This window comes from Artemia franciscana, chromosome 4 (genome assembly GCF_032884065.1).
Source record: "Artemia franciscana chromosome 4, ASM3288406v1, whole genome shotgun sequence".
NCBI classification, from domain to species: domain Eukaryota; kingdom Metazoa; phylum Arthropoda; class Branchiopoda; order Anostraca; family Artemiidae; genus Artemia; species Artemia franciscana.
Genome location: NC_088866.1, coordinates 11030397 through 11057719, shown reverse-complemented (window position 1 = coordinate 11057719; position 27323 = coordinate 11030397). Strand labels below are relative to the sequence as shown.

The 27323-nt window shown below is 36.0% G+C and overlaps 1 protein-coding gene across 2 annotated transcripts in view; it reads left to right on the top strand.

Annotated features, from left to right (window-relative positions):
- Positions 1-27323, top strand: part of LOC136025978 (LIM domain kinase 1-like) — a 142758-nt gene that overhangs the window by 51589 nt on the left and 63846 nt on the right. For both annotated transcript variants that reach the window (XM_065702108.1, XM_065702109.1), the window contains exons 5-6: positions 19672-19869; positions 23595-23727. In XM_065702108.1, the coding sequence (XP_065558180.1) occupies positions 19672-19869; positions 23595-23727 (331 nt within the window). The remainder of the gene's footprint in view (positions 1-19671; positions 19870-23594; positions 23728-27323) is intronic.

Below are 27323 nucleotides of genomic sequence, written 5' to 3'. Positions count from 1 at the left end.
AATCCGAAAAATTACGTCAAAACTCTGTAATAGCCGAAACAGAGGCAGGTGTTCTGCTCTCATTGAGAAACTTTTCTTCAAAATTGTAACGCACTTGTGATTTGCTTTTCACTTTTTAATTTATTCATTGGATTAACGAACTTTAGGCTATTAAAATATTGGTATAGTTTAAAAAATTGAGAGTTTTTGCCTTTGCTATCGCGTTTCCTTTGACAGTGTAAGAAAACTCAGAGCGAGTAATTGATCAATTAAGGAGGCTAGAAACAGAGGAAAGAAAATGCAGGGCCGGAAGGCATATTTCCTGTTCGTTCTGCATGAGTAGGGAAGATGTTAGTTTTTAAACAAACTTTCTTATAGGGTAATTGAACCCTTTTCACTTTTTGAAACGGGCTGAATGTAAGATTTAAATAGATTTAAGTAGGGTTTAAATAGATAAAAAAGGATTTAAATATCATGGTCTCCGTGATTGTTAATGAATATTTTTTTTTCTACGGATTAATAAATATGAATTCTCGCTGCCGGTTTTCGTACTAAGTTTAAATTGAAACAAACTGAATCTGTTACATAGTCCACAGATTAGGACAGTAAATATTAGGTGCTGTTAGAAATGGTTTTTGAATAGCATGGGGCTACCTCTATCGTCAATGAAGTAAAAAAATGCTGTCCACAAAACTAAAAACCATAAACTAAAAAAACAAAATCGAGCCCCCCCCCCCAGTAGCGGGATGTTCTTTTATGAGCAGGAAGTTGTCTGCGTAGAGTAGTTTATGAGTAGTCTGCAGAAAATAAAAGATTAAGTCTATAGAAATAAAAATTAATTTAGAAGTCTGTCAATAGTCTTTTGCTGCCCATAATCATGGGTCGTAGAGTCCATGGTTCCCATGAAAAGAATTATGCACCCCTTTCTCTATGGTCATTCAATAGCCCTTCTAGATGTCCCAATGACAAGAATTTAAGCATCCCCACTCTTTCCCTGTAACAGAAAGTTCATGTTTGGTCTACTAGATCCTCAAAATAAATGATACTAGGTTTTACTCCCCAAAAAGTTTGGCTGTGATTCAAACGTACTCTCTGGTATGCTGATACCCTTACGACATAAATTCAGCCCCACCCCCCTGGAGGAGGGATTGTGTTTAACCAACTTTTACTCCTCCCAATTTCCAAACTCCTTCTGCTTACCACCTATGATTTGGATCATAGCTAGACTTATTACAGTCTACTTCTGGGCCTGAGACTTAAATACATATAAAATTTCGGGAAATAGGGCCAAATTGATAATTTCATTAAAAGATTTTTTTTTCAGAATGGTTTATCCAAAGTGTTATCCTAGCATTCGAAAAAAGATAAATAATGATCGATCGCAGGTCTCTAAGTGATAATTTGTACTCTGTACGGGTCCGACGATAATTAATAACCTGGAAGTTTCCTTTCGTAGTTCCTTTCATATCCTTTAGTAGGCTAGATAGAATTTGATTTCTGTTCTTTTCTGGGAAATTACCGGGTATTTTCATAACTTTAGAGGAAGTTCTTTCTCCGCTTCACGGTCCTTCTCCAGAAATTTTTTTATTTTCCGCGTCGGAAAGTTATCGAACTACACGCTGCTGATAACGACAAAAAAGTGGTAGTGTTGTTGTTGCTAAAATTAAAGTGATATTGTTGCTCCGCAAACACAACGGTAGATTCCTTAAATCAAACACTTTGTTGTAACAAGCTGTGCCTTTTTTTGCGATTTCCAAATATATAAAATTTATTGTTTAATATTACCATCAGAAACTACTAACCTGAAAAAATTTGTCTGCATTTGAAAAAAGAGAAAATATCCTCGAAAGTCGAACGTTCTTAAGGAAAATCCAGTACTGAGGCGTCTATTCTTTCCTTGACAGCACTATACCTGCATCCTATGAGAGCCCTATCATGCCATTCCATAAGAGCCCTATCCTGTCATTCCCATGAGAGCCAGCAGGTGCTTGTTACGTCAGAGGGAATGTTTTCTAGGAGACGCAGGTGTCTGTTACGTCATATGTTATGTAATAGGGCTTGGTTGCTACGTAATAATGTATTGTTTACTTTTGAGGGTGACATAATCATACGTGACTTGGCAGATTTGTTGGAAATGACGCAATCTTACGTGAAATGCTAGACTTCAGGAGCCCGTGGGGAAATCCCTGGTTGCAACTGTGGAGGGCACACAGGTGGGTGCTACGAAATAACGGTGCACACGTGGGTGTTACATAATGGTAACTGACACGTGGATGTTACGTAATGACAGCACGCACTTGGGTGTTATGTAATGGCAGCGGACACGTGGGTTCTACGTAATGACAGCAAACAAGTGAGATACTAAGTAATGGCAGTGCACACGTAGGTTGTTGCGTAATGACGATGTACACTTGGGTGTTACATAATACTTTAAGAGATTTCATTTTTTCGGGATTTCTTTTTTTCATAGCGTTTTTTTCTTCAGGATTTCAATTCCTTTCAAGGCATTTTTTTCAGCCATTTTTCTCAGAGAACCTTTATTAACTAAAGATTTTTTGTCCACATTAGGATTCGAAAGGGATTCCCCCTCAATGGAATGGAACGCTAACCAATTGTATTATAAAACCCTATCTAATATTTTGATTCGGCTAATACATTCTACATGATAACCTATTGGACGCAAGGAGAATCCCCTGTTCATGCATATTAAAATGATTAAGCTATTGATTGTGTATTTCCATATGATTGCAATAACTGACATGCAGGCTGAAAAATCGGTTACTGAACTTCGCTTACATTTGAAGTACACCTGCTTGATAAATAATGCTTTAGAGGGCGTTATCAGATAATATTGCGGGTTGTTCTTAGTGCATTCTTTACTGATAGTCTTTTTCAAACGTACGGCATTTTTCGGGCTTTATCCTGCAAAAACATTCGTTGACACCAGAATCGATCATCTAAACCTTATAGAAAACCCCCATTAGTGTTTCTTCTGATGACTCTTAGCAATTGAGGCCAACTTGGCACATTGTACCAGCCCCCCAACCCTGATGACACCCCTCCGGCACTCATTATCACACCTAAAGGCTTTTCAAGCCTCCTCTCAAAATAAATTTATCAAACAAGAAAATGACCAGTCAAATGTATTTGAACAGCGGAAACTTTCCTTTTCATTGCTAGATTACGATGTTCCATGACAATTCCAAGCCTGTAAAATACTAAATGGCTGGCAAACGACACCCTCTAGCAAGTATTATCACACATATGACATTCTCGGACATTTTCCAGCAAATAATATTCGTTTACAAAAGAATCGGTTATTTAAACGTAATGAAAGAATCTCCATTAGCGTTTCTTCTGATTACTCGTAGCAATTGAGGCCAGCTTGGCACAATGCACCAGCCTCCCGATGACACCCTTCTGGCACACATTATCATACCTAAGGGTTTTTCAACGTTTTTCATGAAACATGTACATTGATTTTACTCGTTGTGAAACTGATTTTGTTCATGGAACTTGCTGCGTGCTGATTTTTGTTCATGAAACTTTTTGCATGCTGATTTTTGTTGGTGAAACTTGTTGCATATTGATTTTTCTCTTCGTGAAACTTGTACTTTGATTTTTCTCCGCGTGAAACTAATTTTGTTCATGGAACTTATTGCGAGCTTATTTTTGTTCGTAGGGCTTGTTGCCTGCTGATCTTTGTTCGTGAAACTTGTTCCACGTTGATTTTTCTTTTCGTGGAACTTCTGCATTCATTTATCTCCTTGTGAAACTGATTTTGTTCGTGGAACTTGTGGCGTGCTGATTTTTCGTTCGTGAAACTTGTACTTTGATTTTTCTTCTTGTGAAACTGATTTTGTTCATGGAACTCTTTGCATGCTGATTTTTTTGTGGAACTTGTTGCATCTTGTTTTTTTTTCTATTCGTGAAGCTTGTACATTGATTTTTCTCCTCGTGAAACTAATTTTGTTCATGTAACTCTTGCGTGTCGATTTTGTTCGTAGAATTTATCGCGTGCTGATTTTTGTTTGTGAAACTTGTCGCATGTCAATTTTTTCTTGGTGAAACTTGCACATTGATTTTCCTCCTCGTGAAACTGATTTTGTTCTTGAAACCTGTTGCGTCCTGATTTTTGTTTGTGGAACCTATTGCCTGGTGATTTTTTTGTTCGTGAAACTTATTACATATTGATTTTTCTCTTCGTGAGCCTTCTACTTTGATTTTTCTCCTCATGAAATTGATTTTTTCATGGAATTTGTTGCCTGCTGATTTTTTTCGCGGAACTTGTTGCGTGTTTATTTTTGTTTATTAAACTTGTTGCATATTGATTTTTCTATTCGTGAAACTTGTACATTGATTTTGTCTCATCGTGAAACTGATTTTGTTCATGGAACTTGTTGCCTGCTGATTTTTTGTTTTTGAAACTTGTACATTGATTTTTCTCCTTGTGAAATTGATTTTGTTCATGGCAACTATTGCTTGCTGATTTTTTTTGTGGAACTTGTTGTTTGGTGATTTTTGTTCGTGAAACTTGTTACATTTTGATTTTTTTTTCTTGAAACTTGTACATTGATTTTCTCCTCATGAAACTGATTTTGTTCATGGAACTTATTGCTTGCTGGTTTTAGTTCGTGGAACTGTTTGCGTGTTGATTTTGCTCGTGGAAACTGTCACGTGCTGATTTTGTCCATGAAACTTGTCACATGTTGGTTTTTTCTTTGTGAAACTTGTGCATTGATTTTTCTCCTCATGAAACTGATTTTGTTCACGAAACCTGTTGCGTCCTGATTTTTGTTCGCGGAACCTATTGCGTGGTGATTTTTTTCGTGAAACTTATTACATATTAACTTTTTCTCTACGCAAGACTTGTACATTGATTTTTCCCCTTGTGAAACTGATTTTGTTCATGGATCTCGTTGCCTGCTGATTTTTTTTTCGTGGAACTTGTTGCGTGCTGATTTTTGTTTATGAAACTTGTTGCATATTGATTTTTCTCTTCGTGAAACTGATTGTACTCATGGAACTTTTTACGTGCTGATTTCGTTCGTTGAACTTGCTGCGTGCTGATTTTCGTTCGTGAAACTTTTTGCATGTTGATTTTCTCTTCGTGAAACTTGTACATTTATTTTTCTCCCCGTGAAACTGAATATGATTGGCCAATCTTTGAAAGTTGCTATCCCCTGATTAGATTGGATTGCTTAAATGATCTTGATCGCGCACTTACATCTCTCCCCCATTACCCTCTACAGTTTTCCCCTTACATAACCAACACATTTTTTATTATTGGATAATTTATATGGAGCAACCGTAAAATTAACTTTTTTCAGTAAGTTCAATCATAGCTGCGCCCATACAATCTTCCCCATCCAATGTCTCAAAACTTTGGCCGTTTGCACGGCAGTACTCGAGTTTCTTTGCGCATGGGCATAAGAGACTGCAATGGTTTCATGTTCTTTGAAAAGATATAAATTATATGAATTGTACACATTTTTAAGTTAAGATTCACAGTCTAATGTCACCTTGTTACTCTGTCCGAGTGAGTTTTGAAAGTCCTTGAAACGCAAGATGGCCTTGTCACCGCTAACCGTTTCCACAGATTGATACACATGACGCTTACAGCGTATCATATAATACTTTAGCTTTAATTCGGTATGAAATCTAGACAGACACATAGGACAATAAAAGCAAGCACTCCGTTGGTTTGATTTCCCCTCACCCAGAAATTTGTAATTGGAATAAAATTTCCAATTGAATCAGGTTCTTTAGCAGGCATGTAATGAAGCCATACCCAGTGCTTCACCGGTTCAATGGACCTCACTGGATATATTACCTTCTTTTTTATCTTTGCGCGCATCCTCCTCAAATTCTGTATTATATTGCAAAACAGTAAAAACAATCTTTAAATGTTCATTAGCCCACTTAAAAATATCTATTTAAGTTTTACTGGATATTGACAATTTAAACAATTATAATCTTCTTGATGAAACTGCCCCACCCCCATTATCTGCCTAATCGTCAAAAATACGTCTTACTGTTATCTTTTCACAGTTATTTTTGGACTGCTATAAGGAATCCATATTTAAAACACTGAAGCCCTGTATGGAAACAAATCTGTTGCACACCTTTACTACCCTCTAAATTTGAATTGTATTTTAAAACTTTTACCGTTTCTCCACTCGCGCCTCTTAAAATAAAATATTTTTTATAAATTTACATACATTTAAGTGTAGATTCTCAATAAATTAAACCACTGAACCACTCTCCCACTCGCTATAGCTATCCAATTTTGTCACAATACTGTCAACCCGGTACAAAAATACAAACTCAAAATTATGCTAGTGCGGCTGAAATGTTAGCATTTCAGTTTGCTCATAGTGCGAATATACATCATCCAACTTTTCATTAATAAAAAACAATTTTTGTGCGATGAATGCTTTTATACAATCCCTTTCACCCCATGTCCGAATCTTCCGTTCAATAGGTGCTCGAATCTTGCCCACTTAGAAGGGTACAATGTCTGTTGGATTTGTGATATGATTTCCAGCTATAAGTCTATTAAGGCCGGACGCTCCTCCAAAAATTATACTGCCTGTTAGTTCTTTTTCAATCGCGGCATATCACACAAATACTCAAGGTTATCAGATTTCACTGCCGTCATTAAACTCAAGGGGTTTCTCACTGAAAATTACGACTAATGTATATTCATTCTTCGTAATTCGACAAGTAAATAGGAATATTTATTTGGAAAAGAACTATTATTCGAGGAGAAAATTAGAGAAATTATTATTCGAGATTTTTTTTTGGAGGAGGGGGGTTCAGCTCTTACGAAAGAAATACCAGGAAAACACAGGAAAATTAAACATTTCGCTGACAAAATTAAGCATTATACAAATTTAAGGTGGGTGAATCCCTCGCCTGCGTGTGTGCCTGTGGTCTGGTCATCATTATTTGCCAGGAGACGCGGTATAAAATTGTGGAAATTACAAATAAAAAGTACATATTTTCGGGTTTTTACTTCATGCAGACCTATTTAGAAAAATATAATTTAAATAATTGCTCGCAGCGAAGTGACAAATTTATTTCATTTTATCAAAAAGTTCGTGGTAACGAACTGTACTAAGGAGCGACCCGGCTCAATAGTAACCAAAGCTCTAAAAAACGGATTTTTGATACCAATAGCTACATGAACAAAATCGCATTTTAATGCTGACTTTAAATATATGAGATACCTATCTAAAATTACGAGTCTAAGAAAAATTGCCTTATTTTAGAAAATAGAGGGAAACACCCGATAAAAGTAATAAAACCAAAATTACACCCATCTGAATCAGCCTATCAGGGAACCCTACCATGGAAGTGTTAAGCTTCTATCAGCAAAAATATGGATTTTTTTTTCCAGGGGTGATTATATCAAACCAGTTGTCATAGAATGTTGCGAGCGGGCTCATTCCAACGGAAATGAAGTTATATACAAGTGAATTATATATAAAAAATGAAGTATATAGTACCCTTTTTAAGTGATCTAAAAAATTGGAGGGCACCTAGGCCTCCTCCCACGCTAATTATTTTCCCACAGTCACCCGATTAAAATTGTGAGATAGCCATTTTATTCAGCATAGTCGAAAAACCTTATAACTGTGTCTTTGGGGACGACTTATTCCACCAGAATCCCCGTGGAAGGGGCTACAAGTTACAAACTTTGATCAGTGTTTATATAGTAATGGTTATTGGGAAATGTACAGACGTTTTCAGGAGGATTTTTGGTTGGGGGGGGGGGGTTGAGAACAGGGGGTTATGTTGGGGGAACTTTCCATGGAGGAATTTGTCATGGGGAAGAAAATTTCCATGAAGGGAGCGCAGGATTTTCTAGCCTTATTTCAAAATAGAACAATACAAAAATAAATATGAAACAGTTTTTTCAACTGAAAGTAAGGAGCAGCATTAAAATTTAACACTAACAGAATACAGAAGTTCGTTACGTAAGCTAACTCGTAAGTTACGTAGATCTTTTACTAGCAAAAACGTTCGTAAAATATTAAAAGTTCTAGTTCTAGTTGCCTTTTTAAGTAACCAAAACATTGGAGGGCAACTAAGCCTCCTCCCCTGCTCCTTTTTTCTCAAAGTGATTCTATCAAAATTATGAGAAAGCCATATAAATATGAAATTTCGTTTTAATTATTCATCTGTGGAGAGCCAAAATCAAAACATGCATTAGTTCAAAAACGTTCAGATATTAAATAAAAAAAGACATGTTTTTAACTGAAAGCAAGGAGCAACATTAAAACTTAAAACGAATATAAATTAATTCGTATGTGAAAGGGGCTGCTCCCTCCTCAACGCCCCGCTCTTTACGCTAAAGTTTTACTCTTTCTCTCAATTCTACTTTTTAAAACAGTAAAAAACTTTAGCGTAAAAAGCGGGGCGTTGAGGAGGGAGCAGCCCCTTTCATATACGAAGTGATTTCTGATCGTTTAAGTTTTAATGTCGCTCCTTACTTTCAGTTAAAAAAAAACTTGTTTTTTTTTATTTAGCTTATCCATACGGGTTCATTAAAAAATATTCTAAAGTTCGATTGTTGCTTGAGTATTTGTATATCTGAATTTGTATTCGGATAAGACTGTAATGACACATGATAACTACCCATACCTAGCACAGTTGGATTTATATAAACGGTTCTCGTATCTCCATACTTCTTGGCAACCTTCCGTCGACAATTTCTGGTAACAGTGCCTCAAAATAAAATTTTTGTAGATTTGGCAGCATTTTGTTAGACCAGAATTCACGTTCACGACCAATCTTTTCATAATATAATTCCTCTTCCCCTAAAAATATTACAAAGTATACAAAATCAATGTCACAACATTCCAATTGCATTTGAACTTGGTAATAGTAGTCATGTGTTCTTTTCAGCTTTATTTCACTATTAACTTTCTTTTCTAGACATGTATTTTTTTAAGCGCTATCCACTCTTCCAATGTAAGCCCTTTTGCTGTCAAAGGGCACTTCACCTCCAAAAGTCTTCTCATCCGAAGGGAAAATTGCTATCCCGTCCGGACTGGCCCCTAGAAACCCATATTCCTTGTGAATGAAAAGCCCAGCAGAGTTCAGAATGCAACCCATTTTCTCTGCAAAAGCTGCAATAGCTACAGGCTCATACATCTGACCATGCTCCATTGCCTTTGTTTGGTGGTTTCTGGGATACAGCAGCTGCCGAACTAATGAGCCCACAGTCTTCAACCGCCTTTTACAAACAGCACCAGCTACGGAAGCTGTAATTCTGTTTTTTCTGTATTCTATCCAGCTATTATCGATAGAATTTCTCTGAAGCCTAGTGGCTTTTTCGATACTGAGGATATCTAATGCAGTACATTGGAGACGAGTCAAAAAATCTGTTTTTGCAATTTCGAGCGCACTGCAATCAAGATCCGGAGCAGTTGCGTTCGAGCCGTAGTTTTTGTCTGCTCCGGTTGGCTCCCTGATTTCTTTTGAAGGGAGTTTTGTGGAAGCATTAGTGAAAAGGCGCTTTTTAGCAGACAGTTTTTTACGTCGAGCAGTAGTCATGGCCCGCTGTTGTGCAAGTTTTTTCAACAGCCTACTTGGTGTAGATCCTACAGTTCTTCGAAATATTTCAAGGCGAGCTGAGTGACCTTTCGTAAATCGGATTCCTGCTGCTTTAACACGGGTGGTATATCGCGCACTTTGGCTAACCATGATGTTTTTGCCACCTATAAGCCTTGCAACTATGCTCATAAAATATTCTGCCAGGTTGCTCGTGTGGTTTCCTATCAGTAGACGAGCCCTTCTGGTCAGCGTATCAAAGGCTGAATACACATGGCTGAGAAAGATGTTCCTAGGGGTGTCTTCAGGATTGACCTGTAGAACTTTCCCGGAGAACGAGCAGCGTGTAGGACAAAATCTATGGTCGCCACGGAAAAAATGTAGAGGAATTGCCTTCAGCGCACTGATGAGATCCTTCACGCTTTTCTTCTCTGTGGTGGCACATACAATTTCATTTCTGGCAAAATCACACATTTTCTTTATTATTGCGGCACTAAGAAATCTTCTGCATTCGGCATTTTCATGCTGCTTCTTATATAGTCTGTTTTTCAAGCATTTGCACGCATGATTAGCAGACTCAATTTTTTCTACATTTCTGCCATATGGTACCCTTGCTATAATTTCAGAATGGGTACTTGAATCGCCGTTGGCAACAAATCGAGCATATCTTAGATTGTGCATGGATGTTGCTATTCGGAATGCGTCAACTAATATATCTGACTCCATACCTGTACTGGGCCCCTGCCAGTTCATAAAACATGTATGTTCAGGAACAGATCTATTTACTTGATGCCTGTATTTCACGCAAGTACAGCAATATTTGTTCCTAATTCCTAGATTTAAGAGTTTCTTCGAATAGAAACCTATCACCACTCCACAGCCTGAGAGTGCACGATATCTATTCCCATAACTTCGTGTACACCAGCTTCCATCAACTATAACACATGTCTCTACAGCTCCATTTGGGTGAATTTTCTCACCTGCTTCCAGTGCCATCCTTCGCTCGGTTTTCCCATTTTCGATAAGATAGTCATAGAGAACTTTTTCCAATTCTACGCAAATTTCTTTCTCAAATTTCGTAAAGACTTTTTGAGACGGGGTATTTATTCCAATGGTAGAGAAAAGTTCTTGAACCTGGGCGTGAGTCATTCCACCATTTATTGCACCAACCACTACCTCTTTGTTGACACTTACTGTTCCTGTTTCTGTTTTGTGTTTCTTTCTGATAGTATTCACACTATCAAAATCAGTCCTTTTCCGTTTTTTGACTACGGTTTTCGTTGAGTCTTTTTTTTAAGCCTTCTAGGAGCAAGGCGTTTTTCTGTGTGAATTGTGGCTTCCTCATGACATGATTCGCATTTGAAGATGAGTCTTGAGCGCAATCCAGCTCTATGTTCTTTAGAAAACATCATATTTGAAACCAAATTGATGTCTTGGCACCTGTAAATAAAATGCTAATAGGTTGTGAGGAAGTAAAATAGTAAAGTAGCGATTTTATTGTTTTGGTAGAAAGGAAAGTGCTATAGCTTCAAAAAGGATAGGTAGTATGTAGAGTAGTGAGCGATGTAGGGTAATTAAAATATGAAATAAAATATAAAATATAGCTAGAAATGGGCGAGAAGTGGAAATTATACGATCTAACCGAAAGTTTGTTGTATTTCATTGTCAGATTAAACCACCCAATTTTATTTATGTATGTAACCAAGCCAAAAACTGTCCTGGAACTACCAATCAGGAAAGCCAAGTATTTCAAAACTTTACAAAATCCTTTGGGGCATGACAGGAAATGCCCTCTAAACAGACCCGTGTCGATTTACCAAATTCCAACGGAAATTACTAACCAAATTCCAAGAAAAATTAAGTCTCACTTGACTCCCTAAAATCAAATTCAAAGTAAAAATCCGTGCCCCAAATTCAGTTGCATCTCAACTATCATTTAAATTTTTATTCGAGTAATTCACAAAGTTCTTATTAGTACGATTAAAAATACCAATATGCTTTTATGAGTTAGGAGGATCAAATTGGCTAGTTTATTTCTCAAATCCTTTAAAGCCTTTGCAGACATTCTTTCAGAACCTTTATCCGTACTTTTTAATGATTAGATAAAAAAAACAAGCATTTTAAATGAAAGTAAGGAGCAACATTAAAACTTAGAACGAACAGAAGTTATCCCGTATATGAAAGAGGCTGTTTCCTCCTCAACGCCCCACTCTTTACGCTAAAGTTTGACTCTTTCTCTTAACTCTACTTTTTAAAACAGTAAAAAATTTAGCGTAAAGAGCGGGGCGTTGATGAGGAAGCAGCCCCTTTCATATACGAAGTAATTTCTGTTCGTTTTAAGTTTTAATGTCGCTCCTTACTTCTGTTAAAAAAACTGTTTTTTTTTTATTTAATTTCTGAACGTTTTTGAATCAATGCATGTTTTGATTTTGGCTCTCCGCAGATGAATAATTAAACCGAAATTTTAATATTTATTTTTTTGTCTAAAGTGCTTTCTCATAGTTTTGATCGAATTATTTTGAGAAAAAATGGAGCGGGGGAGGATGCCTAGTTGCCGTCCGATTTTTTGGTTACTTAAAAAGGCAACTAAAAATTTTAATTTTTTACGAATCTTTATTAGTAAAAGATATACGTAACTTACAAATTAGCTTACGTAACTAACTTCTGTATTCTCATGTTTTTATTACGTATACGAAGGGGCTCACCCCCTCGTTAGTACCTCGCTCTTTACATTAAAGCTTAAATTTTGTCCCAATTTCTTAAGAATGACCCCTGAATCACAAAAGCCGTAGAATAAATAGTTGAAATTACTAAAAATACTTTAGCGTAAAGAGCGAGGTATTAGGAGGAGGTGAGCCTATCGCATGCTTAATAATTTCTGTTCGTTTTAAGTTTTAATGCTTCTCCTTACTTTCAGTTGAAAAAAGCTTTTTCATATTTATTTTTTCATTATTTTTTTTTTAAATAATACTAGAAAATCCTGGGCTCCCTTCATGAAAATTTTCTTCCCCCATGACAAATTCCTCCAAGGAAAGTTCCCCCAACATATCCCCCTCTTCTTCGAATTACGAGTTTGGAAAATAAGGGGAAACACCCCTAAATGTCGTAGTATATTTTTTTATTTTTCAAATTGGCAAGTTTTTTTTTTGTTTTTTTTAAATGGAGAGTTGTGAGACAGAGTCAAACTTTAGCGTAGAAAGCAAGGCGTTGAGAAGGGAACAGCCCCTATCATATACGGAGTAATTTCTGTTTGTTTTAAGTTTTAATGTTGCTCCTTACTTTCAGTTAAAAAACTTGTTTTTTTTTTTATTTATTTCAGAATAGCGCGACTCATTTTTCCGCCGATTGATTAGCTTTCGTCATAAATTAATACAGAAATAAAAAGTGGGGCTATTTCAAAATGTAATGGGGAAATATATAATGGGCTATAAACTGTCGCTTAAAGAGGGGCGAGGGGTGGGGTATAGCGAAGCATTCGCTCTTAGGAATAGTATAAGTAGCTACTTATGGTTGTTTTAAGTTCTTTTCTGAATTTTTAGGCCTTCCTTCAAATGTGCCCCTCTCCTTATTTTTTACCAAAAATATAATTTAAAAGATCTACTGTTTAATACTGTAAAAACTTTAGCGTAAAGAGCGGGGCGTTGAGGAGGGAACAGCCCCTTTCATATACTGGGTAATTTTTGTTCGTTTTAAGTTTTAATGTTACTCCTTCCTTTCATTTAAAAAAAATCGTTTTTTATTTAATTTCTGAATGTTTTTTTTAGTTAATCCATGTTTTGATTTCGGCTCTGCGCAGATGAATAATTAAAACGAAATTTGAATTTTTATTTTTTTGGCTAAACGGCTTTCTCATAATTTTGATCGAACGATTTTGAGAAAAATGAGCGGGGAAGGAGGCCCAGCTGCTCTCCAATTTTTTGCTACTTAAAAAGGCAACTAGAGCTTTTAGTTTTTTACGATTGTTTTCATTAGTAAAAATATACGTAACTTACGAATTAGCTTACCTAACGAACTTCTATATTCGCAGGTATCTATTACGTATATAAGGGGGGCTCGCCCACTTGTCAATACCTCGCTCATTACACTAAAGCTTAAATTTTGTCCTAAATCCTTAAGAATGACCCCTGAATCACAAAGGCCGTAGAATAAATAATTGAAATTACTAAAAAATACTTTAGCGTAAAGAGTGAGAGATTAGGAGGAAATGAACCCCTTATATGTGTAATATTTTTTGTTCTTTTTAAGTTTTATCGCTGGTCCTTACTTTCAGTTGAAAACACTTTTTCATATTTATTTTTTCATTGTTTTTTTAAATCATGCTAGAAAATCCTGCCCCCTCCCATTCATGGAAAATTTTCCTCCCCATGACAAATTCCTCCATGGAAAGTTTCCCCAACATAACCTCCTCTTCTCAACCCCTCCTTCCAACCAAAAAATCCCACTGAAAACGTCTGTACACTTCCCAATAATCATTACTATGTGCAAACACTGGTCAAAGTTTTTAACTTGCAGCTTCTCCCATGGGGACTTTGGGGGAGTAAGTCGTCCTGAAAGACATAGTTATAAGGTTTTTCAACTATGCTGAATAAAATGGCTATATCAGGATTTTGATGGCGCTAGAACTTTTCATTTCCATTTGAATGAGCCCTCTCGCAAAATTTTAAGACCACTGGGTCGGTACAATCACCCTTGGAAAAAAGAATTAAATAAATAAACACGCATCTGGGATTTGTGTTTTGGCAAAATATACAAAATTCTACATTCTTGTAGATAGGAGCTTGAAACTTGTACAATAAGGTTCTGTGATACGCTGAATCTGATGGTGTTACTTTCTTAACTTTCTGTTTTGGGATGAAAATATCTTTAAAAGTTATCGAACATTCTTTCTCTATAGCTGAAAAGACAATTATCAAGAATTAATAAGGTACAAGTTGTATTAATTGCAACCCAGAATAATTCCCCATCCTAATAATTTTGATAGCAGTAAATCAATGACGTAAAATGAAAGACAAAGAAAAAACTTACATGTGGCGAATCACGAGCTTTTCATAATTCTCAAAAAGGTAAGGCAGATCCACAATCCAGCGTGAGCCTTTTAGAAGGTCTGACCCCAAATTTCTTCCACAAGTGATAACTTTCAACACAAAAGGGGAATTTGTTCCAATTCCTTCGGAACTTGATTCGTCGTGAACCGAAGCATCCGTTAAGTCTTCTAACATATATTTTGGTAAACGCGGTCTGCCTCTAGCCCGATAATTTAATTTCAACTTTTCACGATGGGCCTGCACATTTGGCAAATGGAGCCCTCGTATATTTCTTTTTTTTCCCATGTTACTGTGGTCAATAACAAGAACTATATAAGAACTTTATTAGGGTTTTGACCATTTTTATCGGGGTTCACTTACTAAAGGGTTGAATTGTTTCTTGGAAAGGCCTTGGAGTTGAGACTGGTCATTTGACTGCTTTAGTATGGGTAATTTTTATTGGGGTTTATTTACCAAGGGGTGGGAGTGTTTCTTGGAAAGGCCTTGGACTTGAGACTGGTCATTGACTGCTTTTGTAGTTTGCTTTGGTAGTTCTACAGCAAGACTTGGGTTTTGCTATAACAAATTTAAATATTCTGGGGACATTTTGTTTCGTTCATTAGTTATTTTGTTTCATTCATTAGTTATTAATTAGCTTGTTTTATATATTTTTAATTCTTATTTCAGTACGAAGATTATGCAAAATTGTACTTATACTACAATACATAAATTTGTCCCGAATTTATTTTAATTAAACCAAAACGATAGATCAATCTTTTTAAAATAAAACCATTGCTTCTTATTCGGCCCTTGTGCTGTGTTCAATTTATCTCTAGGATTAGACGCAGCTTATCCTTAATTATTTATACAATACAATTTTCTTATATATTCATTAACCGGCAGTTTGGTGTCTGCACCTTACTTCTTCTCTAGACTCTGTTTAAACAGGTTAGAACTAGATAATGCTTGACTGAATCGCTCCTGAACAATCCGAGTGGTTAGCCCCTTGGTGTAATTTTTGCATTCTTAGATGCTCCGATTACAGCTCAATCTAACCTTTTGAGGCGAAATTTTGATTTCGGAACACAAATATGTAAAGTATTTGAAGGGAATGCAGCCAGGAGGTATATATTATAGAAAAAAGCTTCTTATTGATGAATAGAAAATTTTTTGCTCTATTTTTTGATACCCCACAACAACAATGTCAAGCATAGCAATCTAGAATGCAAACCCGAAACAGGTTTTATAATTATTTTGGAATTATAAAAAAAATAATTGTCGGCTTTAAGATTTGATTATGCCAAAATATTCACCAGATTTTTTTACTTCTATTGACATAAAAACCGCCAAAATCACTAATTCAGGAACGTCAGGCAAACTCCAAATGTTTAACATGGGAGGTATAGGAAGATTCTTCGCGAGTCCGTCCAGCCTTAAACGGATCCTCAAAAGCAGCCCTATAAACATAAATTATGCAAGGCAGAGTTTGACCGATAAAAGTTTGACAATTCAGAGGGTGTTGTAAGGTTTTCCTTGACCACATTACCACCATCAGCTTGTCCTGCTTCATCATCTCTGTGTGTAAGAGGGGTGCCGTCAAAGTGGTTGTCAGTTTGTCCTCAGTAAGTTAATTTCTTTTGAAATTACTATGGTTTTGTAAAACTGAAAAAAAGAATGTAAGCTGTATTTTATATTATTTAAAACACATGCATAATAAATAAAAAAAAATATTAACACACAAACACACTCACATACAATGCATCTACGTTTCCCTTTTTTCTGGATGGTTAGATGTATTGAGATCCCCTGGGGGTGACCTCATGTACCAGCATAGGTATGGGGGATACCACTTGAGTTGACGTACGCATGGGTGGTGACTGCATGTACACATGAAGGCATGTTGTGACCTCTTCTATCAACGCAGGTATGGGAGTGAACACATCTATTAACGTAGGTACGAAGATGATCGTATTTATCAATCTAGACAAGGGTGGGACCATACTGCAATGGTCTTTGTGTACCAAATCATTTGATTTCAAGATAATTTCTCACAGCTCAAAATAAACAAGTTAAGCCCTTTTGAAACAGTTAAACCCTTCCGACTCAGTTAAAAACATTTTGGGTTTTATCATTTCCCATTTAGCACCGACATTACGTTGCTAACAATTCATTCTACTTTATTAATATCATAGAATGTTTTAAGAAGCTTAGGTGTCATTTTTTCAGAAAAATGTACGTTTATCTCTAAAACGGTATCCTACAGCTAAAATCTACATCTACTGTAGCTTCTCAGAGTTTGAAATAAACCAGTTAAGCACTTTTGAATCAGTTGTGCACATTTGAACCAGGTTGAATGTTTGAGTCTTGTACAATCTGATAATTCAGTAATTAGAAACCCACAGTATTTACTTACCCCTCCTCAGGGAGAGGCAGCATAAGATTCCCCCCCCCAAATCTTCTTTTTTATTTTAATGTGAACCTATATATTGGATTTTTTAATTCAACCCTCCTCGATTAAGCATATTTCACTGATAAGGAATATTTCTCTATTTTTTTCTTAATACGATTGAGTTCAGAGCTCTGCAAAAAAAAGGATTAAATTCTCATGGATAAACGCAATACCCGTATAAATACTTTTCAAGAGATTAGAGAAATGGCGTTTAAATGATTAGAGATTAGAGAAATGGCGTTTAAATGATTAGCGAAATAATAATTGAAATCTGACAATTTTCAAGAATAATTATATTATAACTAAATTATTTAAGGGTGAAAGTGTTTCATATAAACATTAAATTGACAAATAGGGGAATTTCTTACTTCGGTAGTAGCTAGGGAGAATATAATTAGTGTTTTTTTTTAAATATAACGTCTCCTAAGGTGCCCCCTCCAAAAAAAAGAAGCAGTGAAGCTCTGAATAGCCTGAAGTAAAAGAGGATCGTGTATTGTCAGGGGCGTGTAATGTGAGGTCAGTTAGGTTAATTATTCTATTGTGAAATCCAATAAACATGAAATACAAATTCGAAATTACTCACATGTAAAGTAGAAAGCACATCTTCAATTTGTTTACTCAATCAAGGCTCTTATAAAACAAATCGTGTCAATAGAACGTGTATTTCAAGTTGGTTGCGTTTACTCTCTTAAAAAGTACCTCCTAATTATGTATCTGTTGGGCTCACTGAGGCTATTGCGATAGAATAATGTCTGTGATATGCAAATGAGGTATATCGCCTGTAGTATAGGCAATCCGCTTGCGTTTATCGTCTGTATTCGTAGGAAATCTTTAGAGCCTCGGGTTTAAAGTCTGTTGTTGTTACTCCATACTACTAACGCTTACAAATATTTACATATCATGCATTTATCTATATTTTGTCATCATTTAACGCATTACAACAGTTTTTTTTGGGGCAGATTTAATGAGTGACTTTTGTTTTGAGCTATTTTGGATTCTGACTCGAAGATGCGAATTTAGCCAGTCAAGGCTTGTGATTGTCATAAAAAATCTTATCTCGAATATTCTTTGGCTTCATAGTCAAACAGTTCGTGGTAACGAACTGTAGTAAGGAGTGACCCGGCTCAATAGTAACTGAAACTCTAAAAAATGGAATTTTGTTACCAATAGTCACGCCAAAAGAATTGCATTTTTACGCTGATTCTAAATATATAAGTTTCATCAAGTTTAGTTTTACCCACAAAAGTTACGAGCCTGAGAAAATTTGCCTTATTTTAGAAAATAGGGGGAAACACCCCCTAAAAGTCAAATAAATTTAACGAAAATCACACCATCAGATTCAGCGTAGCAGAGAACCGTAACGGAGAAGTTTCAAGCTCCTATCTACAAAAATGTGGAATTCTTTATTTTTTCCCGAAAGACTGATCACGGATGCGTGTTTATTTATTTATTTTTTTTTTTTATTTTCCCCAGGGGTGATCTTATTGAACCAGTGGTCCTAGAATATCGCGAGAGGGCTCATTCTGACGGAAATTAAAAGTTCTAGTGGCCTTTTTATGTGACCAAAAATTTAGAGGGCATCTAGGCCCCCTCCCACGCTCATTTTTTCCCAAAGTCACTGGATCAAAATTTTGAGATAGCCATTTTGTTCAGCATAAAAAAACCTATTAACCAAGTCTTTCGGGACGACTTAATCCCCCACAGTCTTCGGGGGAGGGGTTGGAAGTTACAAACTTTGACCATTGTTTACATATAGTAATGGCTATTGGGACGTGGTTAGACGTTTTCAGGGGGAGTTTTTCACGTCAAAAGGGGGTCGGGGGGAGGTGCTCACGTGGGAGGATTTTTCTGTGGAGAAATTAGTCACGAGAGAAGAGAATTTCCATGAAGGGGCTGCAGAATGTTCTTGCTTTATAAATAAAAAAAAAAATCAGGTTGAAGTAAGGAGCAGCATTAGAATCTAAGACGAACAGAAATTATTACGTATATAAGGTGGTTCTTCTCCTCCACAATACTTCACTCTTTACGCTAAAGTATTTTTTAGTAATTTCAACTATTTATTCTACGGCCTTTGTGATTCAGGAGTCATTCTTAAAGAACTGGGACCAAATTGAAGCTTTAGTGTAAAGAGCAAGATACGTAATAAAAATATACAAATATAGAATTTCGTTACGCAAGTTAATTCGTAAGTTACTATGAATTATATTAACATATATCTATTACTAATAAAAATATTCTTAAAAAGTTCTAGTTGCCTTTTAAGCAACCAAGAATTGGAGTGCAACTAGGCCTCCTCCCCCACTCCTTTTTTATAAAAATCGGCCGATCAAAACTATGAGAAAGCCATTTAGCAAAAAAAAGTAATATGCAAATTTTGTTTTAATTATCCATGCGCGGTGAGCCAAAATCAAAACCTGCATTGATTAAAAAACGTTCAGAAATTAAATTATAAAAAATAAGTTTTTAACTGCAAGTAAGGAGCGACATTAAAAATTAAAACGAACAGAAATTATTCCTTATATGAAAGGGGTTGTCAGGGGTTGTCACCTCCTCAACGCCTCGCCTTACGCTAAAGTTTTTTATTGTTTTAAAAAGTAGAGTTGTGAGAAAGAGTCAAACTTTCTGGATTAAAATCTGTTACTGCTATTGTTTTTCCAGTGGCCCCTGTTACAAGCACCATGTGGAAGAGCCATCTAAAATACCCAAGTTAGGCCTTCGTCCCCATTCTATCCATCTGGTTGAACTTCCGCCCATCCACGGTTTACCTCGGCGCAAAATCAAAATTGCGCGAGAAGAAGAAAACAAGTGCCTTGCCTTACCAGATCCATTTGCACCGAAAGGGGTAAAGGTTGTTCAGTAAGTATGAATTTTATATTTATGAAGATTTCGCGAAACTGATTTTCTATAAATTATCCATAGAAGGTGTGTGGACACAGTGGGGCCAATTAGCGAAAATTTTATAGGGGGCAGTTTTGTTGCTTTCAATTTGTATTTGCAATGAAAATACCAAAAAGGGTTTTCTCAAAGAAAACACCAAAAACCGTATTTTTTTATTTTGGGGAGAGGGAAAAACCGGTGGTATTAGAGCCCCCTTCAGTGAGTGCCACTACCAGGACAAAAGTTAATGGTGTGAAAAGACAGAAAACACCCAATCTGTATGAACTTCGACATGAGAAAGATTTTTTGTTTATTCTTCCTTTCCAAAAAGAACTTCCTTTGGCAATTTGAAGTCAAAATGGCAGTGACAGGTAAATGAAATTTCCCAGCTATTATCTTAGATTTTTAATTTCTGAAAATCTCTGAAGGTTTCATTGACCTAGCTGAACTAAATCTTCCACAAAATTGAAAAAAAAATTGGCATGGAAAGTGATTTTTATGGCACTTGGTATCGACATATAGCTATCGGAAATTCTGTCGGTCTGTCTGTCGGTCCCGGTTTTGCTAGTTTAGGCACTTCCAGATAAGCTAGGACGATGAAATTTGGCAGGTGGATCAGGGACCAGACCAGATTAAATTAGAAATTGTCGTTTCCCCGATTCGACCATCTGGAGGGGTGAGTTTGTAGGGGGATGGTTAATTCTGAAAAATTAGAAAAAATGAGGTATTTTTAACTTACGAATGGGTGATCGGATCTTAATGAAATTTGATTTAGAAGGATACCGTGTCTCAGAGCTCTTATTTTAAATCCTGACTGGATTCGGTGACTTTGGGGGGAGTTGGAGGGGGAAACCTAAAATCCTGGAAAACGCTTAGAGCGGAGGGATTGGGATGAAACTTGGTGGGAAAAATAACCACAAGTCCTAGATACATGATCGACTTAGCTGGAACGGATCTGCTCTCTTTGGGGGAGTTGGGGGGGGGGTTCTTTAATTCTGAAAAATTAGAAAAAATGAGGTATTTTTAACTTACGAAGGAGTGATCGGATCTTAATGAAATTTCATATTTAGAAGGATCTCGTAACTCAGATCTCTTATTCTAAACTCTGATCGGATCCAATTCCATCTAGGGGAGTTGGGGGGGGGACTGGAAATCTTGGAAAAGGCTTAGAGTGAAGAGATCAGGATGAAACTTGGTGGGGAGAATATGCACAAGTCCAAGATACGTGAATTACATAGCCGCACTGGACCCGCTCTCTTTGGGGGAGTTAGGGAGGAGTAGGGGTATTTTAACTGAAGAACGGGTGACTGGATCTTAATGAAATTTGATATTTAGAAGGAATTCATGTCGCAGAGCTCTTTTTTTTAAATCCCGACTAGTTCTGGTGACATTGGGGGAGTTGGAGTGTGAAACCGAAAATCCTGGAAAACGCTTAGAGTGGAGAGATCGGGATAAAACTTTGTGGGTAGAATAAGCAAATGTCTTAGATACGTGATTGACGTATCCGGACTGGATCTACTCTCTTTGGGGGAGTTAGGGGGGTACAGTGTTTTGGCGAGTTTCGTGCCTTTGGACGTGCTAGGACGATGAAAATTGGTAGGATTTTCCCTAGCCCTCGTGGGTTTTTTAAGCAATCAAAGAAAAACACTCCATTATTGAATAAACATCATTATCTTTAAAAAAAAAAAACATTCCCTATTACGTAACAAACACCTGCATCTTGAAAAAAATTAATAAAACCTGCGTCTTGAGGGAATCGTCGTTAAAGTTCTTCATGATTTGAAACCATTAAGAAAGGAAAGATTAGTGGCTATGGGCGAGCTAGAATCCAAGGGGCAGTCACTACTTCTGTGTCAAAATTAGTTTATACAATTCGGATCAGGTTTTATAAAGAAGCGAATTAAATAAAATTCCATTGAATGTTTGTAATTAATGTCATCAAAGACAAATACAGACCTAAAGAATATGAAACAATACCTGTCTCCCAATGAAGAAATTAGTAGCTTGTTCTTATTAATAAAAGTAATTTATATAAATTAAATAAACAGATTGTTCATAATTTACCCGAAAGCTGGTCTTCAATAATGAATTTTTGACTCATAGATTTGTAGTAAATTCTCTGTTCAGTTACTGTTCAAATAGCTGTTCAGTTGAATCTAAATGATACTTGCAATTTCCAAAATAATTTGCACAAAAAAGTTGCACAAAAAATATTTGTCCCTTGGTGGTTTCTTTGAAAACCCATTTCTTAAATTTGTATACGGGCTGTGGTTTCAACTACTGTTGCAACTATGATCTTTGATAACTGGCAGAAACACTTGAAAAATTAATCCTGTCCTGTGAAGTATTTTTGATGAACAAAATATTCTCACAGTAAGATGGACCTGTAGGGATTCTTTTAAAGAACCTTTCGGACATTTATCTATTGAACAGTTGTTGAATGTTTTTTCTCCTTATGGAGGTGAGGAAAATTAATGGTTTTCAGTTTGTTTCATAAGTAGGGGGGCAGGGGCAGGGATCATAGTTTTTCGTGAGAGGGTTGGTCAAAATTGAGAAAACATCATATTTTAGGCTCGTCATATTTTGACATTTTTTGATGAGGGCGGGGAAGGGGGGTAAAAACGAATTTGAGAAAACTACTCTCACAATACAGGTTTGATGTCAAATTAAAACATTTAGCAACTGGTAGTCTTAAATCATATGCATTTTATGTACTGATGCATAACATTCTACATTTCAGACTTTCATTTGCTAAAATCTAGGATTAAATATTGAAAATTGTTCCTTGGTAGGAACGGAATCAATAATTATAGTAATACTAAAGTAATCAAATAAAATTTTTGATGCATATAAAATGCGACAAGAGTAGCATTAATAAATAAAAAAAAATTAAAGGAAAATCTAATAATACCGTAATGATAGACTAACAATAAAAACAATAATAAAAGATCTACTAAAATTCTTCATGCATACAAAATACGATAAAAATAGTCTGAAGAAATAAAAAGAAAAAAATTGAAAAGGAAACCTAATAATAATAGTAATCAACAATAATAATAAAAAATGAACTGCCAAAACCCTACGTGCATGCAAACTGCGATAAGAGGAATGCCAAGAAAAAAAAATGGTAGAAGACCTAATAATAACAATCCATAAAAACTGCTTAAAGTAACACTGCTTAAAACCCTCCTGCTTAAACCCTCTATGCATACAAAATGCAGTAAGAGAAGTATTAGGAAATTGAAATAAAATAAAAGAAAACCTGACCGGAGATACACAGACTTGTCAACACAAATAAGCAAAGAAGAAATACTCATTACAGTTTGGAACATCTTACATCGTCGAAATTGTTTGCCATGCAACACATGATGCTACATTGAGCGTATATATCCCTAAAATGAACTTCGATTTTTTTTTTCCGTTTAGATTTGTGTTGAATATATTTCTGCAATTCATGGATAACAAAAAGTAGTTGTTCAAATTGACATTTTTTGTCTTTTTCCTTTCTTTCACAAGAAAGCGCATTTTATTATTTTAATCCTTAATTATTTTTTCCTTCAATTACTTTAGTTTTTCTCATATTCTACTTCTTTATTTTTGGGCTTCTCTTTTGGTATAAAACACAATGCACATAATTTAGCATTAAATTTTTTTTTTGTCTTGGAAATCGTTTGGATATTTTCTTATCTTTTTTCCTTTTTCAGGCTGGATAAGAATCCGGACTTGATGTCTTTACAAGTTGGTGATAAGATATTGGAAATTAACGGAATACCAGTTCGAAATGTACCGTTGGATGAAGTGGAGGATATTATTCAAAGCTCGGATGTACCTGTCCAGGTTAGCTATTCTCTAATCATCTAGGTTCTCAAAATGGGCTTTACTTCCCCCGAATAGATGTTTGAGACTTACTTGACAATACTGCTCGAAATCCTGGTAAAATTGGCCAACAAATACCTTTCACTTCATTTTAGAACATTCTTAGTCAAATCAAATACTTATACTGTTTAAGGTCCTTTTTAAATGGCTAAAAAAAAAAAAAATCTTTTTGTGTTACAATGCATTTGGAACCTGGCAATTTCTCAAATAAAATAATTTTGATTCGAAAGATCTTATGTCCTCTTATACACAGTTCGCTTTATACATTCTGTTGTCAAGCAGTTCGTTTGATTTTAGTCTTACCCATCAAAAGTTATGAGCCTGAGAAAATCTGCCTTATTCTCGAAAAAAGGGGTAAACACCCCTCAAAAGTCATAGAATCTTAATGAAAATCTCACCATCAGATTCAGCGTATCAGAGAACCCTGTTGTAGAGGTTTCAAGCTTCTTTTTGCAAAAATGTGGAAGTTTGTATTTTTTTTTGACGATCTTGGAAAGATCTTGGATGCGCGTTCATTTTCATTTTTTTTTAGGGGTGATTGTATTGACCCAGTTGACTTAGAATGTCGCGGGAAGGCTCATTTAAATGGAAATTAAAAGTTTTAGTGTCCTTTTAAGTGATCAAAATAATTGGAGGGAATGTAGGCCCCCTCCCACGCTAGTTTTTTCTCAAAGTCGCCGAATCAAAATTTTGAGATAACCATTTTGTTCAGTAGAGTCGAAAAATCTCGTAACTTTGTCTTTGAAGACGACTTAATTCCCCACAGTTTCCAAGGAAGTGGCTGAAAGTTATGAGCTTTGCCCATTATTCACATGTATAGTATTGGTTATTGGGAAGTATACAGACGTTTTTAGGGGGGATTTTTCCTGGTGGTCGGGGAGGGAGTTACGTGGAAGGATCTTCTATGGTGGAATTTTTCATGGCGGAAGAGAAGGGGGCTCCGGATTTCCCAGCATTATTTAGAAAACCATCAGAAATTAAATAAAAAAAAATAAGTTTTCTCGACTGAAAGTATGGAGCAACATTAACACTAGAGAAAGTAAGGAATGAAAGTAAGTGAAAGTAAGTAAAGATGAAAGTAAGGAATAACATTAAAAATGGCGTATATGAAGGGATTCGCCCCCTCGTCAATACCTCGCTCTTTATGCTAAAGTTTTTTTGTACTTTTAAAATAGCTATTTAAACGGCCTGTGTGATTCAGGGGTCATTTTTAAAGATTAGGAATTGAATTCGAAATTTAGCGTAAAGAGCAAGGTATTGACGAGGGGGCGAACCCCATCATATGCGTAATAATTAATGTTCGTTTTAAGGACTATGGTGTTTTAAAAAATAAGGTAAGCTCAAAATGTGAAAGTTCTTTTCATTTGAATTTGGACTCCTTCACCTCCATGGCCAATAAACCAGCATAATATGGTGACTTTTCAGAGCAGTTAGTGCTTCCATTATCCACAAATTTTTCAAGGTTTCTTCGAGTTTTCTCAAAAGAAAATTTGGATCTCGGTAATGTCTTAATTAACTTAATGTCTAAATTAACGTTAAAAAATTTAATGGTTTGCATTTCGTCTTGAACATTTGTGTATTTACGAACGTTAATTTTTGGAGAGATTTTGGAGAACCCAGTTTTCTTTTGAAGAAATTGAGGGAAAAAATTTGGCAATAGGGGAAGGATTGGGAGGAATGAATAATCTTCGGGGCAATTAAAATTTGGGTGGGGCCAGTAATCTTAAGTTAAATTATTTGAGACCATGTTTTTAGCCGTGATACGATACGATACTATACTTTGTTAATAAACACAATTATAACTCTGTACATTGTACATCTACTGCACTGATGGAAAAACATACGTTTTTGTTGGCCTGCAGTAGTAAAAATAAACCGCTGTCTAAACACATCAAAAATAACATAATAAATAGCTAACAGTGAAAAAAAAGAAAAAGAGACCAATCTCCTTCACAACATCCCCCTAAAAAAAAATCTCAACAACCCTACTCCCTCAGTACCACCCATCTACCCATTCCTCTTTACAATCCCCAACCAACCAGACCTCCCTACCACCTCCTATCTCCTCACAAATATATACAATTTCAACCATTCTTTATTAAAGGATCTTTTAACTTCCTCTCAAACTCTAGAAGATGCTCAGCCGCCCTGATGCTCACCGGTAGAGAATTCCAGACTGAGTTCCAAGAAACTGTAATCGAAATACTGATCTTGTGCTACTCTTAAGCTCAATTACCAATTTATTACCAATTCCTCGTATTATTTTCATGATTATCACTGTTGTTACGGTAATTGTCACAAAAAAGACCAGGGACTAAATTCACGCACTGAAAACCGAAAACCGCTTTTTGATAATCCCGTAGTTGGCCCTAATTAAGCAAATTTAAAGACTTAAAACAAGCACTTGTGTCATTCACATCGTTGACATATTTGCCTATGATCCTCACGGCATTGTTCTGAAGAATCTGGACTCTTTTGAAATTACTGTAAAAATTGCTGCTTCAAATCAGACAGCCATGTGAAATATATGGGTAAACAATTGAATGATGAATGATTAGAGGAATCCGCTTTGATAAGAAATGCTCCAATCTACGAAACATTCCAACTCCTCGGGCAATTTTTGAAGAAATAACATCACTGTGATGCTTCCATGAATTGTTTGAATCAATGAAAAATCCCAAGTATTGCACTATATGAACTTGTCGAATAGACTTTCCGGATAATATAACTAGATCTCTAGCATCAGCTGGCATGCCTACTCTGCAGAAAGTCAGAAATGACTTTCACGTTGACACACGGCAAACTAAGCTTCGTAAAAACCTCCAAGCTTCTCAATGCATCATTTGCTTTCAGCACAACCTCTTCGATTGATTTAGCACGCAATGTCAAAGCAGTATCGTCAGTAAGGGTTGGTACATAGACATATTGAAGATAAAAACGCATTGCATTTACGTACACAAGATAAAGTAAGGGACCTAAAACAGAACCTTGCGGAACTCCGGATTTTAGTCGATAAGAAGATGAAGTCACATCATTATGTACTACACGCAGGGATCTTCCAAGGAGATAACTTTCAAACCACTGCAAAGAAGTGCCGCGTTCCCAGACACTTGAGTCGGTCCAGCAAAATCTTGAAATCTACAGTATCAAACACTTTCCTTATATCAATAAAAATTGACATTGGTAAGTACCCTTTATCCAACGCACCGCTAAAACATTCCACCAGATGGTGCAAGGCGTGGGTTGTGTAAGGTCTCTTTCGGAACCCAAATTGGGTTTCACTTAATAATTCGTTAACCTGAAGAAAATCATATAGGTGTTTATGGAACACTTTTTCTAATATTTTTGAGAAAAGATGTAAAATCGAAATCGGTCGCCAGTTTTCATATTGCTTTTGCAGCCACCCTTGTGGAGGGGTATGACTTTTGCGACTTTAAGCTGTTCAGGGAACTTACCCTTTTCTAGAGAAAGATTAATAATAAACACCAGACAGGGTAGTATATACCTAAAATTGCTTTAAGCCCTTGAAGAGTTAAGCCATCCAGTCCAGCTGAATT